This window comes from Leptopilina heterotoma, unplaced genomic scaffold, assembly GCF_015476425.1.
Source record: "Leptopilina heterotoma isolate Lh14 unplaced genomic scaffold, ASM1547642v1 Lhet_67, whole genome shotgun sequence".
In the NCBI taxonomy this organism is placed as follows: Eukaryota; Metazoa; Arthropoda; class Insecta; order Hymenoptera; family Figitidae; genus Leptopilina; species Leptopilina heterotoma.
The window spans coordinates 496,489-515,706 of NW_025111155.1; the positions used below are offsets into that span (position 1 = coordinate 496,489).

At 28.1% G+C, this 19,218-nt stretch overlaps 2 protein-coding genes across 3 annotated transcripts in view; one reads left to right on the forward strand and one right to left on the reverse strand.

The window, feature by feature from the left end:
• Positions 1-19,218, reverse strand: part of LOC122510124 — an 87,380-nt gene that overhangs the window by 64,363 nt on the left and 3,799 nt on the right. The window lies entirely within an intron of this gene.
• On the forward strand, positions 1,236-17,851 carry LOC122510123. 2 transcript variants are annotated; one of them, XM_043624554.1, is made up of 9 exons: positions 1,236-1,294; positions 2,286-2,511; positions 2,806-2,940; positions 3,453-3,608; positions 3,712-3,822; positions 8,869-8,961; positions 9,189-9,515; positions 9,854-10,154; positions 17,462-17,851. In XM_043624554.1, the coding sequence occupies exons 2-8, from the start codon at positions 2,382-2,384 to the stop codon at positions 9,970-9,972; spliced, it is 1,071 nt and encodes a 356-aa protein (XP_043480489.1). In that variant the 5' UTR covers positions 1,236-1,294; positions 2,286-2,381; the 3' UTR covers positions 9,973-10,154; positions 17,462-17,851. The 2 variants fall into 2 exon arrangements, with proteins under 2 accessions (XP_043480489.1, XP_043480490.1); XM_043624555.1 differs by having other exon boundaries at positions 2,809-2,940.

Consider the following 19,218-nt stretch of genomic DNA (forward strand, 5'->3'; position numbering starts at 1 on the left):
AGTTATTACCAAGATAAGAAAAAAGGGGAATATTTTTTATAAAAATCAGGAAAAAGTCAAAAAAATTTCAATATATTAATCGTTAACAATTTATTTAATTTCTTAAATTACTAAATTCAGTAAGAAGAAACATTATATAGTTTGTTTAAGTTATAAGTTTTTATATTTACTGAATAAATTTTATACTCACTATAATTAATTCATTTTTAATATTCAAATGTACTCAATAATTAAGAAATTTGAGAGAATTTTTTTTATCCGATTAAAAAACACAAAATTTTTATATTCAATACTATAACTATATTGCAATAATTTTACTTGATAAAAATCAAATAAACTACGGGAAAATACAAAATATATATAATGGTTATAAGAGGACATGAAACAAAAAATTGTATTTTTAAATGTTTATTATTAATTAAGTTATTAATTAATTATTATTCAAGGGTTCATTATTCTATTCTACTAAAAGTATATATTTTGAAAACAATAAAATATATTTATTATTATTTTTACTTTTATGAAATTGCTGAGATATATGGAAATAATAAATCATCTTACTGAATTCGATGAAATATTTTCTTCATGCCGCAGTTCTTGTAGAATTCTATTTCGTGTTGATTGTGAGTAATTATGGAAATCTTTATATCGACTCATTCTTAATTTTTAATTATAATTACTTCTGTTAAAATATACTTTTTATTTCATGCGTAAAAAAAAGAATTATTTTTTTTCTTTTTTTATTAGTGTCATTAAAAAAATATTTCACTTTTTATTTTCAATTTTATTTTTTTATATCATATGACACATTTGTCGTCGTAATGAAAAATCGTTTCTCAATTTAAAAAAGTGAAAAACAAAAAGGTTGAAAAATGAATTTAGGAAAAAAACTTTATTTTACTTTAATTTAATTATAGAAATATTTACAAAATTGAATATAATTGACAATTGAAAAAAGAAAAGCAAAAATATAAATAATTTTAAAATACCTGTGCATGGATAGATACATTTTTATTCAAATAAATTTGAAAATATTTAATACTTTTTTTGGTATTTTCACTGCATTGAATTAATGGTCAAACTTCAGTTTATTGACATGACATTCAGTGTAAAAGACTGATTACGAGAAACATGTCTTCAAAAAAAAAAATGTTTTGCCTAATTTTATGGTGCGAAGATCAGTGTTATAGTGTGCACGAAGAATCAGAGGATTCAAAAAATATTCCCGATGGAGAGGAGACTGAAATATTCGAAGAAGGAGTAGCGTACAGGGCTGTAATTTTGGCAAGAAGTGGTAAATATTGTTTTATCAAAATGAATTTTTAAATTTAGTTTATCAATTGTATATTAAATAATTGAATAATAATATAATTATATTAATATATAATTATAATAATATAATTTAATAATAAATTATAAATAAAAATTGCTATGGTTTAATTTTTAGAATTATGTAAATTTCTTGATAAAATTGAATTAATTTTTTAAATTTTAATAAAATTCTTTGAAATAATTTCATTATTTTTAACACTTCTTCATGAAATGTAATTATTTATAGAAATTTTGCAATAAAATTTGTTTAAGAATTCAATTATTATATCAATACGATTTCGACTAAATTTTTCCAGAGAATTTTTCATTTTTTTAAAAAAAATGTGTATTCAATATAATTTCTTAATATAATTAAATTATTTTTTTAAACCTTTAGTAAAATTGCTAAAACAAACAATTATTTATAAAAATTTGAATATAATTCTTTGAAGGATTCAATTAATAAATCTTAGCCTTATGAGTTCAATGTATAAATTGTCATTTTTGTAATTTCAAAATAAAAAAATTTTTATTACATGTTTAATTAATTGTATTTTGCAGTATTAAAAATTAGTCTTTCTACAATATTTTATAAATATTTTTATGTTCGAGAATGTTAAAATAAAGTTACAAATTGAATTGTAATTTCAGATTAAATACTATTTTCTTTATTTAATTTTTGTTATTTTTAATCTTCAAAGCATTATGTTAGAATTTCATTAATTTCAAAATTTAAAACATTTTAAAATAGAAAAATTACAAAAAATTTGGGACACAAAAAGTAAAAAAAAATAACTTACTTCAAATTGCAATAAGATTACTGGAATATAACGATTATTAATATAGATTATTATTAAACATACTATTTACCCTTTAAAATGTTCTATTTTGTTAAATTATTTATTTTAATTTATTTATATTTAATTTGAATAAGTTTAATTTAAAATTTACTAATTAAAAATTCAATATTTTAGAAGACCGGAAGTAATTAATGTCCTTGGAAGTTTTAAAGGAAGGAAAAATAATAAATAATTTGAAAATTCCACCAAAAACTGCTTCGAAGAAAAACGATGCCATGTCAAGGAGCAAAAATTCGAAATAAGGAAAGAAATGCAGTTCAAAATAAAGTCAACGACGAAATAAACAAATTGAATTCGATATCAACTATGATTAGTGCGCATACAACTTCGAAGGAAAAGGGTAAATCATTATTAAAAAAATTTTTAATTTATATAGTTTTATAATAAAATTGTTTATATTCTTTGTTTTACAAAAATTATTTTAAAAGTAATGTTTAATAAAAATTCTGTAAAAAAATGGAAAACTTATAATAAAAAAAGCAAAATTAATTAATAATTAAAATACAATAACTATTAGATTACTAAAATATCAAACATATGTTCTAAAAAACTCAATTGATTACATAAATTATGAATCGAAACTTTTAGATAATTAAATAAACTTACAAATAATAATCTAGAAATATTTTTAAAGCAGGTAAATCGAGAAGAAAGAACGAGAAGGACCACGGAAATCGCAAGAAAAAATCAACATTCCAAACAGATGAGAATATTTCAGCTGGGAAAGACGAAAATTCAGCTCAAGTTCCTAAACCAAGAGTCTCAAAAGGTTATTTTGATTGCAAAATCTGTATATATCTGCATCTATAGTTTGTTTAATTGCATTTAATTTGAAATCAGATAAACAGGCCTTGGATATTAATTAATTTTTCAAATTTGGTTGCAACAAAATAACACATTTTAAAAATTTCAATGGAAAATTTTAAAGTGTAAAAATATTGTTTATTAACTAGTAAAAATTTTATTAATATATGTTATTGTAAAAAGTAATTCTTAGAATTTTCTCAATCTTACTTTATTAAATTCAATTATATTCAATGTTTTTAATTATACATATTTCCGTATTGAATACATTACACATTTCCGTTTTGAAGAAAATCCAATTATTTTAATAAAATTATATTACAATATTTTTGAAAAATAAATTTTTAAAAAGCTTTCTGGAAGCTTAAATTGTCTTCTTTATTGGAAATTTTCACTAGAATCTCAAGGAAAGATTCCGCACTTGGCAAACTAATATTTGATATAAATGTGAAAAATAATTACAAAATGTTTTTAAAGGAGGTAAGCCAGAAAGCAAGAAGAAAGAAGCTGAGTTCGACAACCAAGAACAAAGGGAAATTGCAAGTTCTCAAAGTGATAATTCAGAAAATGAAGATTCAGAAACTGAAATTGTTATCGAGGGTACAGAAGTTTTAGAATCCAAAATCGCGGAAGGTATTTATAAGAAAACTGTTAAATAATATCCATTCGCTTTATTTTTGAAATTATAAATACTTTGAGAATCATTTGTTTGTTAAAAAATTAAATATTTTTACAGGGCATGACTCGAACAAAAATGGAAGGGAAATTAACGTTAACTCAGGAAATAAAATTGCAAATTTGAGGGGAAAAAAAGGGGTTGAAATTCTTCAACCAAGTACCTCAAAAGGTAATTTTTTGCTTGACCTAAAAATCATAAAAATGATTTAGTTTTGATTTAGAGACATTTTTTTATCATAAAGAGAATTATTTACAAAATTATACAAGTGCTGAAATAAACTTTAATAATTACAGAATAACTAGAGAAACCAAGTTAAAGTTTGATTTCTCTACTACTTATTAAAATAGTAGTACTTATTAAAATAGTATTTAAAAAAAAAATAAATTGATTCTGGATAATAAAACATTTAATTGATATATTTTAATGATTAAAACGATTTAATTTTTTTATTTAATTTCGAAAAGGGGTCAACTCTGACAACTAAAATACCAATTTTTTCCAAGTCACTGTAAAATTTCAAAAAACCAAATTCAGCCTTTTTGAAATTCACTATTCAATTAAATCCTTAATCAAGGTGTCTACTAACCGGGAAATAGTCGGGAATTTAATTTGACCGAGAAAAATCGGGAATTTTATGTCAAACCGGGAATTTGTCATCAAATTAAAAAAATTGTTATTTTAAACTGTTTTTAAAAAATTGCTTTTTATTTCAATTTTTATAAATATTTATTCTGTTCTCTAAATTTGAATTAGTTGAAAATAATTAATTTGATAGTGAAAAATCAAACACTGATTCAAATATAATATGTAAATAAATTTTAAAAAAATTATTGAATTAATAGAAATTTTGTAAAATTCAGAACTGAAAATAATTAAATTTGTTAAAGAATTTCATTACAAACTTCTTAACGCAAAGAATTTTCAAAGTATTTTAATTTAATAATTGAATTTTATAAAGAGTTACATTTCTAAAGTATTAATATTTCTTAGGGACCAAGATTAATGATTAAAAGTTTTATCAGTTAATTTAAAAAAACATACGCAATTAAAGTTTTTTAATGGAATCAATTTTTGCTTCTAAAAGCATTTTATAAAAATTATATTATTACACTGTGTGACAAAAAAAAATTGCTTGCACTTTTATAGAGACCTATCACAAGTTGTAGGTCTAGTAGAGCTAAGAAAAAAGGTATGGTCGATTTTTCCCATACACCCCCAAAATATTATTTTATGTCCAAAAAACCGTTTTTGGTACTTTTATGTGAATAATCACTCGTAACGTAGCTAATTTTTATCCGATTTATAAATTTTTTTTTAGTTTGAATCTGTGAAAACATACCTTTTTGACAGTACATTAACCATTTTTTTAAAATAAAAACTGACGAAACTGCAGTTAAAAGAATTTGGGATTTTTTGATTTTTTATTCACTTTTTCAACTTTGACGCTGTTTTGTTGATACTATTAAGTCTTACAAATCGTCGAATGAGCTATGTTTGAATGAAATTGAATAAAAATTGACGGAGTTGTGTGAATATTAAAATTTTATGATTTTTTCACTCAATTTTCAGGTTTATAGCTGATTTGGAATTTGCATCAGAACTTGATATAAAGAATTAAAAAATTAAAAAGCACATGTTTTTATTAATATACATGTGGGTATGTAGCGTATATGTACTTTAAGAAAATAGTAAAACAGAATTTTAATTTTAACATTATCTTTGTTGACAATCTTTTTTTTAATTAAGTAGTAGGAAAAGACAATAGAAACCAAGATTTAAAAAAAATGTTTGGAGGGTATTCTTTTTTTCAAAAGTGTTTGCTTGACCTTTTCCGTTTATAGGATTCATCACTCGTTTCCCGTTTAAGCGACCAGCAATAATCACTAAGCATGTTGATGGAGCTTTTTCCTTGGAATCGTTTTTCAATGTCCGATATTTCCTGGTGAAATCGTTCACCCTGCTCATCACTCATCTTTCCTAGGTTTTCAGGAAAGAAATTCAGATGTGAGTGAAGAAAGTGGATTTTAATGGACATATTGCATTCCATTTCTTCATATGCACTCAAAAATTCGTCAACTACTGCAACATAATCAGGACTCTTATGATTTCCAAGAAACTTTTCACACAAAGCCTTAAAACTCTCCCAAGCTCGTCTTTCCACTACAGTTAACTTTCTCGCGAATTCATCATCTCTCATTAGTTTTCGAATTTGAGGGCCTACAAGGATTCCTGAAATTAATAAAAACAGCTCTTTCACCATTTTACGCATGCAGAACTACCTACTTCTTAATATGTTTTTTCAAAGAAAATTCGTATATATATAACATAAGTTTATTTTTTATTTTTTTTTGTAATACATTTTCTGTCTCGTAAGGTGATTTTTAATTAAAAAATTTTAACAATTAGTTGTTTAGAAAAAAAAATTGAAAAGGATGAAAAATAGAAATTTTTTTTGTATTTTTAGACCTCAAATTTAATTTTAGAACCAAAAACATATTTCTATATAAAGGTAGTGTGTGAAAGGGTTTAAAAATGTAGGAAAGTTATAAACTGACAAAAAACAAGAATCACAGGATACCTCCTTTTAGCTTTGCCTCACTCATTTTAGGGAATACATCTTCTTTCAGATAACGAAACGCTTCGCCGTCGAATTTTAATTTTTTCAAGAACTGTTTCACGTACCCAAGTTTCAAGTGTAGTGGTGGTAAAATGGAATTTTCTGACCGTATTAGTGGAGGATTTAAAACATTTTTCTGGCCAATTTTAAACAGGTGACGTGATGGTCATTCTTTTCTTGCATACCTATTTGGGGCACGACTATCCCACTCACATAGATAGCATGGATGCTTGGTGTAACCACCTTGCATTCCAAATAAAATTGTGAGCACTTTTAAGTCGCTGACTATTTTCCACTTATACTCAGTGTAATTGATGACACGAAGTATTTTTTCCAAATTGTCGTATGTTTCCTTCATGTTGGTTGCGTATGCTAACGGAATTGATGGCAATTTGTTTCCATTGTGTAATAACACAGCTTTTAAGCCTATAAGAGTAATAATAATAATAATAAAAATAAAAAATAATAATAATTAATAATAATAATATTAATAATTTTGAAAATCAAAATTCAAATAAAGAATGTGATGAATATGATTCATCATATTGAGAGAGGACTTACTCGTGCACGATCCATCAATGAAGAGTCGCCACTCATCGGATACGTGATCGTAGTTCAAGAGGTAGAAAAGTTCAGACACATTTGAACAATAAACAAATTTTTCATTCTCATCATCAGCTTTAAAAATTTCTCTGAAAAAAATACGATCATCGTTCCGGGATAGTGTTATTTTGAAGTCATCTTCTGTTAAATTCCACTGCTTAATTCGAGAAGCGAGCATCTCAGACTGTCTTCTTGATAAACCTAAATCACGCGAAAGATCCTTAAAGTCTCTATTTGATACGAAATGTCGTTCGTTTGAGTTTGTCGCAGGGGGAACATATTCTTCATCTTCAGCTTCCTGAACATCAACTTCATGATCATCAACTGGACTATTATTTACGACTTCGACCTTTTTCGATTTAGGAACTGCGGTTGAATTAACCTCGTCAAGCAGGATTAATGGTTTCGTTGCAGTTTCAACATCAGCGTACTTTATGCGTTTACGCGTTTTATAATGATGGCCACGTACGTCTGTGTTACAGAAATAGCAGTCCTTTGGTTTATGATAAGGCTGATGGTGCCATATCATCGGAGCAGATAATGAAATTCGTACATTGAGGCAACTTTTCGATTTCCATTTCTTGAACTTCGACGAACACTCGACACATACGTACTCTGGTTCATACCAGCGATCAGAGGAAGTGTATTGGAGATTGAAGAACTCGTTGTAGCTATCAATTACAGCTTTATTATTTTTTAATTCCAAACGATGTTTCTTATCCACGAACAAACCACATATAAAACAAAACTTATTACTGTTATCACACATTTCTTAATCATAATTTCAACCTGACTACTGAAACTTTAAATGACGGAGACTGTCAAATAAACATTCTCTTGTTATTAAAGGCGCGGTCTGAACTTAGGTTCAATAATAAATAATTGAATGTGAAAGTCGCATCTATCCGATTGTTCGATACAAAAAATCATAAAATTTTAATATTCACACAACTCCGTCAATTTTTATCCAATTTCATTCAAACAAAGCTCATTCGATGTGGAACTAAATTTACTATTAAGCTCTTATGTTGAAAAAAATTTGTAAGACTTAATAGTATCAACAAAACAGCGTCAAAGTTGAAAAAGTGAATAAAAAATCAAAAAATCCCAAATTCTTTTAACTGCAGTTTCGTCAGTTTTTATTTTAAAAAAATGGTTAATGTACTGTCAAAAAGGTATGTTTTCACAGATTCAAACTAAAAAAAAAATTTATAAATCGGATAAAAATTAGCTACGTTACGAGTGATTATTCACATAAAAGTACCAAAAAACGATTTTTTGGCCATAAAATAAGATTTTGGGGGTGTATGGGAAAAATCGACCATACCTTTTTTCTTAGCTCTACTAGACCTACAACTTGTGATAGGTCTCTATAAAAGTGCCAGATCACTGTCACACAGTGTTATTCAATATTTATAATTATAAAACTACTCTTAAATTTTTATTAATTTAAATTCTGAATGTTAAAATAAATTATATTTATTTATTCTTTGAACAAAATAAATTTTTATTACTTATTAAGTAAATAATTAATTATTACTGCTTATTATTTTCATATATAATAACATTCTCTCCAAGGATTAAACTACTTTTAAAATATATTTTTAAAAAATGGTAAAACTGTTTGTTACAATTATTTTCCAATTCAATTATTTTCTATCCTAAACTAAAATAATTAAAAAAACATTGTTAACAAATTTAAAGAAACTCGTCAAAATAATTTAATGATTTACAATAAATTTCTTCTAACTGGAAATTTTGTTGAATGAAAATAGTAGACACCCTGTTAATAATTATTAACAGGGTAATATATTATTATATTATATTATTATAAATAGTTTATATTATTATTATTATTATTATTAATAATACTAAGTAATAAACTTACATGAAGTTTGATAGCCTGGTGTGCATATTTTAAACCTCCTCAAATTAAGTTAACTATATTTCCTCACATTTTTATCTTTATAATGAAACAAAAAATATTTTTAAAGGTGAAAGTATGAACTTTGATATTGAAAATAACCAAAATCGTCAAAGTCCTTCTGAAGGCGCGGTAGCAATTGTGGATTCCTGTTTTCCAACTGGTTAGTATTGATGATTTAAAATTAATACTACAATCTCTATTTAAAAATTTAACTTTAACTTTATAAGTGAAAAGTACTTTTATGTGGAAACTTACTTTTATTTTCTTAACACCTGTCAAATTTGAATGTCAATTTATAGAATAATTTAACCGTCACTAATTTAAAATATAGTTCACGATGAAAAAAATTATGAATAATTGTAATAAATAGAATTATTTATATTTTAGTAACTCAAGAAATCGTACAGTTTTTAAAGTCACTTGCGTCATATGCAGAGGGAAAATTGGGCATTAATACATCTACAAGTGCAATAGAAAACCAGCCGCCCAACATTGAATCAAAGAAAGTCCAGATTATAAATGACGAAATTGTTATCTCAAAGACAAATGAAATAGAATTTACGAGATTTCAAAAACGACCGGAGGAAATGGTAAGAAGACTTATGCTGGAGTTGGTAGGCAAAGAAGAATTAAAAACAATGACTGCTCTTGGACACTCAAGAGTCGGTAAACCGGGAAAAGCAATCCCCGAAAAAGTCCGAAATGCAGTATATAGTACGTATTTTTTTGTCCTACATGTAAAAGATTTTCTGGAGATTTTCGGGAAATTTAACGTAGGATGATTCCAAATAACTTCTTACATCATTTCTGTGGATTTTTCGAGAATCCATCCTATGTAATCAAATCCCAAGAATTTGTTTTCATTTTAAAAGATATTTTGTACAAAATATTCGGGAACACTGGGTAATCAAATAAAGAAATTTCCAAAAGTCGACAAACTTAAATTTCCTGAAAATATTATTACGTAGATGACAAAAAGTTAAAAGAATATCAATAATAATATAATATATATATATTTATACATATATAAATTATTTAAAAATATTATTTAGATTATGTGAAGACAAAATCAAAAGGAATAATCTATGAAAAATATATAGACACTTTAAATAGTCAATGCTGCACTCTCCGAAATCCCAGAAAAAGAATTTACATCCCAGTAGACAAATGAAACAAAAAAAAATCCGGAGAAGGAAGACGAAGAAAGTGAAGAATCAGAGAATAACAAAAAAGAAGATTTGGAGCGCAAGGATGAATCAATTCCAAAGAAAAAAAGGACTGAATAATAAAAAAGAAAAAAAATTTATATCAAATTATTGTCTTGGATTAAATCTCATTCATTATTAGAAAAATGTATGTTATTTTTTAGTAAAATATTATTAGGTAAATAATTAATATCAAAGTTCTATGTGGCTGTTTTGCAAGTGAAAAAATGATAAAAAAGAGATACCACAGTTGTTCCGGGGTTGTTAATTTAATAAAATAATAAGAAAATTTTAAAAGTTCTTATGCGGCGGTTTTGTGGGTAAAAAGACTTTTCAAAAGTGATGCCAGGGTTGTCTCAGGGATGGAAAAACCGAAAATTAAAAAGAAATCTTTCCAAGTCCTTATACGGCAGTTTTGCAGGTAAAACGACTTTTAAAAAGTGATGCCAGGGTTGTCCCGAGGTTGGCAATTCAGAAAGAGTCAAAAGAAAAATTTCAAAGTTTCTCTTCGGCGGTTTTGAGGGTGACAAAAAAGGTAAATGGTGATGCCAGGGTTGTCCCGGGGTTGGTAATTCTAAAAAAGTAAAAAGATAAATTTCAAAGTTCATCTTCGGCGGTTTTGCGGGTGAAAAAAATGGTAACTGGTGATGCCACGGTTGTCCCGAGGTTGGCAATTCCGAAAAAGAAAAAATTCAAAGTTCCTCTGCGGCGGTTTTGCGGGTGAAAAAAATGGTAAAAGGTGGTGCCAGGGTTGTCCCGAGGTTGGCAATTTAGTAAAAGTTAAAAAAAAAATTCAAAGTTCCTCTGCGGTGGTTTTGCGGATGAAAAAAATGGTAACTGGTGATGCCAGGGTTGTCCCGGGGTTGGCAATTCCAAAAAAGAAAAAGTTCAAAGTTCCTCTGCGGCAGTTTTGCGGGTGAAAAAAATGGTAAAAGGTGGTGCCAGGGTTGTCCCGAGGTTGGCAATTTAGAAAAAGTAAAAATAAAATTTCAAAGTTCCTCTGCGGTGGTTTTGCGGGTGAAAAAAATGGTAAATGGTGATGCCAGGCTTGTCCCGAGGTTGGCAATTCAGAAAAAGTAAAAAGATAAATTTCAAAGTTCCTCTGCTGCGGTTTGGCGGGTGAAAAAAATGGTAAAAGGCGCTGCCACGGTTGTCCCGGGGTTGGCAATTCTAAAAAAGTGAAAAGATAAATTTGAAAGTTCCTCTGCAGCGGTTTTGAGGGAGACAAAAGAGGTAAATGGTGATGCCAGGGTTGTTCCGGGGTTGTTCCGGGGTTGGCAATTCTAAAAAAGTAAAAAGATAAATTTCAAAGTTCCTCTTCGGCGGATTTGCGGGTGAAAAAATGGTAACTGGTGATGCCAGGGTTGTCCCGGGGTTGGCAATTCCGAAAAAGTAAAAAGAAAAATTTCAAAGTTCCGTGTATGATGGTGAAAACTTTAGCCGGGGTTTTGTTAGGTTTTTGAACTGGTGATACTTGTGTTTTTCAGCTGCTGTTTAGCCAGGCATTTTGTATACCCTGGAAAGCGTTCATTAGCCAGGGTTTTGCCTCGGTTATGATCTTCCTGGTCCTTGGCTTGTGCCGAGGTTTTAACCAACTTTTTGAAACCTTTTCCCAGGGTGCTGCCATCCTTGACTCATTTTTACGCATCATCTCTATATTTCTTTCATTACTAATTTTTAGATTTTCAAGATATATTTTTATCGAATCTTCTAACTTTAAAATCTTTACAATATTGTCATTTATATTGTTTCTCACAGAGCCGATTACATCATAGATGGCGTTTGCTTTAGATTCAATAACTTTGTTTACAGTATTTAAGTTTACTGCATCACCGTTGCTTTCAGCATCAGCTACGTTACAAAGTTTCTTATTTTCAATATTAAAATCTCCTTCACCAGTCAACTTAAAACCAAGCCCTGGTGGACCTCGATATGAAGTTTCTGTGCTTTTAAACTGACGTCCGAATATGTCGATACTCATCATGAAAATGATACAAATTTCTACAACTGTTAATTAATAAACAATTCCAGCTTCTCTCAACTCTTCAATAATTGATATAATCTCATTATTATGACCTGGGATTTCCAGCTGCTTAAGATGCCATAAGCAATCTTAAACGATTAACCAATTTATTAGGATCATCCCTATAAACATAATCAATTTTTGTATCTTCTTGTTGAGTCATATATTCTGGAATTAAACCTTCACCAGAATGTACTGCTATATAGTTTAGATATTTTAAACTCTTTTTATATCTAACAGCGCCATCTGCTTTGTAATATTTTTTATGAGCATTAGTTGATATTACAATATTTTTATAATTTTCCCGATCAACTACACTTAAAACAGCTTCTTCTGGTACTTTTTTGAATAAAAGCTCAAGTAAACCTTTCGTTGCAGGATATGTTTTATTACCTACACTAATATTATGTTGTTAAAAATTTATTCCTGAATTACCAATCATTAATTACCCTTTAGGTAATTTACGAACTCCATATGAAGGATCTAAATCTTTTCTCTTTTCATCCAACATTTGAAGATATAAAATAGCACCATATTTCTCTAATTTATCTCCATCTCCATTATTATCTCCATCATCATCATAATCATCACCGTTATCGTCATCATCATCAGCTGTTGCAAATGATAAGTCATCTCTTAAAAATGAATCATTCTCTCTTTTAACTTCTTGATCTTCTTCAAACTGTAAAGGAAGGTCTCCCTCTCTTTCAATTTTTACTGGTCGAATTTTTTTAACAATTTAAATGTCGTCAACTAATTTCTGAATTGGTGTCTATTATTATTATAACTATCGTTATAAATATGTCTAAGATTCATTTCATCTTGTTTGAATAAAACTAGTAAATTAACATTGTCACGTAATTAATGTTTTGGAATGCGCGCATATGTCTGACATAAATAAAAGCAATCCATAGCTTTGTGTCTTCCCATAGCAAAAAAGGCCTTAATATTATCTTGTTTTCCACATGCTACGTCATCAAATATAAATATTGAGTTTGGTAATGCATTGTTTGGTTCTACAACATCCACATGTTCATTAAATGAAAAGTAGCCAACACCCTCTACTGGTTGCAAAATGTTTTCTAAAAATTTGTATTTTGGTTGATATAAGGGGCGTTCCATAGTTGGAAGAACTTTTGAATCCCAGATTTTGTTTACACTCGGTTAATTTGTTGTGTTTAGGGAGCTTTTAACCCTCCTGCGTACCGTGACGAGTATACTCGTCCAAACTAAGTTGTTACCAAATGCGCGAGGACGAGTATACTCGTCCAAATATTTTTTCTCATAACTTTTAAACAAATTAACTTTAACACACGAGACAAAGTGTAACTTACAGTGTAAGGTTCATAGTTAATGATACATACATAATAAAGTCTCCAATTAAAGTATTTGTTAATAAACAAAGTATTAAATATTTGTTATAAACAGTAGAGGATAGGTCACAAAATACAAGTTGGAAATACATACTTCTCTTAAAAAATTGTTTGATTTTAATGAAACTTGGTATCTCAAGGGTATTTGGAGTTGCTGATTAAGAATCTGAAGCCAGATTTAAAAAATACAAAATGGCGGATCCAATATGGCGGATAAATTTTTAAAAAATTCATCCAAATTTCTTGAAAATTTATAATCTGGGGTTTTTGAGGTCGCTGATTACGAATATAAGGTCAAATTAGAAAAACTCAAAATGGCAGATCCAATATGGTGGATGAAATTTTCAAAAATTTATCCTTTCTTGAAAATTTATTATCGGGGGTTTTTGAGGTCGCTGATTACGAATCTAAGGTCATATTTAAAAATTTTAAAATGGAGGATCCAATATGGCGGATGAATTTTAAAAAAATTGTTTGATTTTAATGAAACTTGGTATCTAGGGGTTTTTGGGGTCGCTGATTAAGAATCTGAAGCCAGATTAATAAAATCAAAAATCGCGGATTTAATATGGCGGATGAGTTTTTCAAAAATTCATCCAAATTTCTTAAAAATTCATAATCGGGGGTTTTTGAGGTCGCTGATTACGAATCTAAGATCAGATTAAAAAATTTAAAATGGCGGATCCAATATGGTAGATGAATTTTAAAAAAATTGTTTGATTTTAATAAAACTTGGTATCTAGAGGTTTTTGTGGTCGCTGATTACAAATCTGAGGTCAGATTTTTAAAACTCAAAATGGCAACATAAGAATATTTTATAAATTAAACAATTCTTTAATTGTTTAAACAAATAATTGTTGTTATGTACTAACTTTTTACAAAAAATATCTAGAAAAATGCAGCTTTTTTCTAATTTTGCAATTAACTAAGCTGAGTAATATTACATTTAGATTTTTCATAAATTTAACGATTCTTTAATTGTTTAAACAAATAATGTTGTTATTTACTAACTTTATACAAAAACATCTAGAAACATGCAATTTTTTTTCCAATTTTACAATTAACTAAGCTGAGTAATATTACATGAAGATTCTTCATAAATTGAACGATTCTTCAATTGTTTAAACAAATAATGTTGTTATTTACTAACTTTTTACAAAAAACATCTAAAAGCATGCAATTTCTTTTAATTTTGCAATTAACTAAGTTGAATAAAATACCTCCAATTTTACAATTAACAAACATGAATCTTACAATAGTACTGATCTTGTTAACTTTAAAATTTGGAAAAAGCATGTTTCTAAGTCTTTTGTGCAAGGAGTTAATCAACATCTATAATTATTTGTTTAAATATGTGTTAAATTGTTAAATTCATAAAACATCATTATGTAGTACTACTCAACTAAGAAAGTCTAAAAAATGCACATTGCTTCATATAACAGAGACGTAGTTTATGAAGGAATTGTAAAATACCAACATATCTATAACAAATCTAAAATATTTTTAAAACTGGCGGCCATATTTGCTCTGATCTTCTGTATTTTTAAAATCTGATCTCAGCTTCGTAATAAGTGACCTCAAAAAACCCTAGACCCAAGTTTAATTAAAATTTTTTAATAAAACCAAACAATTTTTTTAAAATTCGTCCGCCATATTGGATCCGCCATTTTGAATTTTTCTAATTTGACCTTAAATTCGTAATCAGCGACCTCAAAAAACCCCGATTATAAATTTTCAAGAAATTTGGATGAATTTTTTAAAAACTCATCCGCCATATTGGATCCGCCATTTTGAATTTTTTAAATCTGACCTAGATTCGTAATCAGCGACCCCAAAAACCTCTAGATTCCAAGTTTCATTACAATCAAACAATTTTTTAAAAATTCATCCGCCATATTGAATCCGCCATTTTGAATTTTTTAAATCTGACCTCAGATTCGTAATCAGCGACCCCAAAAACCCCTAGGTACCAATTTGTAGAAAAATCCAACAGTTTGAAAAATTTGTGCATTTGGAAACAATTTTATGGGTGAAAATAGGTACGCAGGAGGGTTAAAGTACACTCAAGGATTTTGCAAAATTTTAATTATTTTGCAAGATATTGTTAATTAAACTTTTTGGTCACTTTTTTCAGGAATTTTTATCTTGTAAACTATTGATCCTAGAAAAAAATGTTTTAGATAAAAATTGAAGAGAATGTATTGAATTTTAAGAATATATTATTAAAAAATAATTTTTTAAACTTTTTGACAAATTTGTTTAAACAAATCTAAAAAATTAAAATTTATTAAATTTATCTGCATACAATTAAACCGTGTGCAGTTGAACGTTATTATTAATTTAAAATTAATTTGTATAAAATTGAACAGTGCACAATTAACGCGTATATAAATTGTGTAAAATTAAACATTTTATTTTTTTATTAAATGCTTGTGTAGAGTTGATCTGAATGAAATCAAACAAGTCTAAAAAATATACAATTAAACTGTATATAGTTAAACGTTGTTAATTATTAAAAACTTATTTGTACCCTACTAAAAATAAAGTCACAAAGCGACAGAAATTTAGTCAGAATCTCTGATGATTTTAAACTGCTTTTGTTATGATTGCAGCCACAGAACATCAGACTTGAGTTATGTTTAATCAGAAAAATTCAAAAGTAGTCAGGTTTTTTATACAAAGTCGACACCCTTTTTTTACCTGGAAAAAGGTCAACTGACCGTCATAAAATTGAAGAAAAATATTTTTATTTGTTTACGTTTATATTTATTTAAACATTATACTTGTTTTCCATCGACTTAGAATTCTAACGTTATGTTTTTATTATTTATACAATATATCCTTCAGAACTTAAAAAAATTATATCATTTTTTATTTATCAATTACGGTTTTCGAGATACGTTAGTTTCCTTAAAAAATGTTTTTTATAATAAATTTTAAATATTTGTAATCGTGCACTGAGAAAAAAGAGGGCGCGTTACAGCACATTTTCGATTCATGTTGCGCGACTCAACCCTGAATTCTTCTACAGAGTTTCTGGGGCGTGCAGCACGCCCCAAAGAGCGTGTAATACGCTTCAAATACAGCTCGCCTCGACTCAGGGGTCCGCTGCACGCCCCAGAAAAGTGTCTAGCAGAACACAGGGATGAGTCGCGCAACATGAATCAAAAATGTGCTGCAACGCGCTCTCTTTTTTCTCAGTGTGGAGATTTTTAGATTCTAAATTTCTATTCATTTCACTTGAAATGTTAAAATTGCAATACTTCTGAGCAATAACAAAAAATTAATTCCACCCCCCTCTAAGGCGTGACGTAGTTTATGAACGGTTCCTAACAATAGACCCACGATTCTATTGTGAAAAAATTATTAAAAATTATTATTATTTACTATTAAAAAAAAATAATTCCGAATTGAAGCGGACTAATATCGGATTCTTTGCATACAGATTTCGGATTATTTCGTATTTGTTTCGGATTATGCCTTTTAGTTGGATTAAATCCGGATTGTTTCAGACAATTTCCGGATTCGTTGCATACAGTTTTCGGATTGTTTCGTATTTGTTTCGGAATAGGATTTTGCCACACTTAATTTCAAATTGTTGCGGACTAATCCGGATTTCTAGCTTACAGAGTTCGGATTGCTCCGGACATTTTGCGAAATAAGTTTTTTTTAACTAGATTGAATTCGGATTGTTGCGGACCGATTCCGTATTCTTTACATATTGATTTCGGATGATTCCGTACTTATTTTAGAAGAATTCTTCACCGGTCATAAGTATGGATTGTTGCGGACTAATGACGGACTGAATTCGTAGACATTGAGGATTACTTCGGAGTGTTTTCGGATTCAGGTTTTCGTTCGGATTGATATCAGACTAGCGCGGATCATATTCGTACCATTTTCGGACTAATCCGTACTAATCTGTCCGTATTTAATCCGGAATTAGTCCGAAATTTTTACCAAGGAGCTTATAAAATAATACTTATATTATATTATTATATTTTATATATATTTTTATTGATGTAATTAATTGCTTATTAAATGTTTATTATTTTTCAGAGTACTTATAAAAAACCGATGCTTCGAAAAGGCGTTTTACCTGCACTGTTATTATGTAAACCAGAAAAACCACAAAAAAGTCGATTAAAGCGTTGCTGACTCGAAGACGAAAATATGAATGACGAGGTATCAACCAAAAGAGGAAAAATGAACGAAGATAACACTGATAACAAAAATAATAATCAAGAAAAGAGTAATAAAAATGTCATTATTGACAATAATCCTTCGGATCCTTCTGATCCTTCTGATGGTGATGACTCACAATCAGAGGATTTATTTAGTAAGCTATAGACATTTTTTAATAGGAAATTGTAAAAAAATTCCACTGTGGGCCGGTGCAGTGCATATGTAAATGCTTAATTTGACCAGTTAAAAGTTCTTGTCCCACGTTTTGACCCATACATTTTTTTAGAAAAAAACCTCACCTTTATGATAAAATTTTTTTTAAAAAAATAAAAACTGCCCATTTGATAAAAAAATGAAATTTTATTTTTTAATTTAATTTTTCAAGGTCAAACAATTTTTTTCTCTACATTTGTTCACACTATTAAAAAGTGTTGAAAAACAGCAGCAAAACCCAAAATAGAAAACGTATTTTTGTTTTGTTTTAAAGAAACTACAAATTTTTCAAATATTCCATGTAAATTTTTGACCTGGGTCACTTGACGTGGAACCCGTCATATGTGCGTCACTTGTTTTCAATAAAACCACATGTAGTGTTAGTCTCTTTTTTATCATTGTATAAAAAATGTCATAATTCAGCGACCCCAAAAAACCCCGAGTATCTATTTTCAAGCAAATCCAATCACTTTTTTAAAAATTGTCCGCCATATTGGATCCGCCATTTTGAATTTTGCAAAAGTGATATCAGATTCGTAATCAGCAACCCCAAAAACCCTGAGTAACTATTTTCAAGCCAATCCAATCACTTTTTAAAAAATATGTCCGCCATATTGGATCCGACATTTTGAATTTTAAAAAAGTAACATTAGATTCGTAATCAGTGACCCCAAAAACGCCCGAGTAACCATTTTCAAGCAAATTTAATCACTTTATAAAAAATTTTTCGCCATATTGGATCCGCCATTTTGAATTTTAAAAAAGTAACATCAGATTCGTTATCAGCGACCCCAAAAACCTCTGAGTAACCATTTTCAAGCAAATCTAATAACTTTTGAAAAACATTACCCAACAATTTTTTTCGGCCTTTTGCATTTTGGAAAAATGGCCATTTTCATATCCGCCATCTTGAATTTAAAAAAAGTAATTATGGATTTTTATAGCTGAGAGTTCGAGGACGCGATATTTTGTGTTTTGGAGACCATATTCTTTAGTTTTCCATGTCAAAATAATAATTGAAAAATTTTTTTTTCATAAAAAAGTGTGTTTTTTTGCAATAAAATTGTTATAAATTTTTTTGAGATAATTATAAACAAATTTTAGCTTCATATTCCGAAAGAGCGATAAATTTTACGTCGGAAATGGTATTTCCTAAAATTTTTAACTAATTATTTCATACAAAATAAGAGTCGTGAAATCATGGTACATTTTGCGTCCTGGTGGGCGTTAATGGGTTAAAGTCGATCCGAGGCCTGTTTATTATATAATTATATTTATCACAAATTTATTTTATTAAACTTTCAAAGAAATATTTTTATTTGTAGTATTTTCAATTGTAGAAAATAGTTTTTTTTAATATTATATATAAATAATAATTATTTTCAATATAAATAATAATTGGAGCTATCACTCGGCAA

Coding starts and splice junctions, on each gene's coding strand:
- LOC122510123 (XM_043624554.1), top strand. CDS start 2,382: ATGCCATGTCAAGGAGCAAAAATTCGAAATAAGGAAAGAAATGCAGTT. Junction 2,512..2,805: donor TACAACTTCGAAGGAAAAGG/GTAAATCATTAT, acceptor ATATTTTTAAAG/CAGGTAAATCGAGAAGAAAG. Junction 3,609..3,711: donor AGAATCCAAAATCGCGGAAG/GTATTTATAAGA, acceptor ATATTTTTACAG/GGCATGACTCGAACAAAAAT.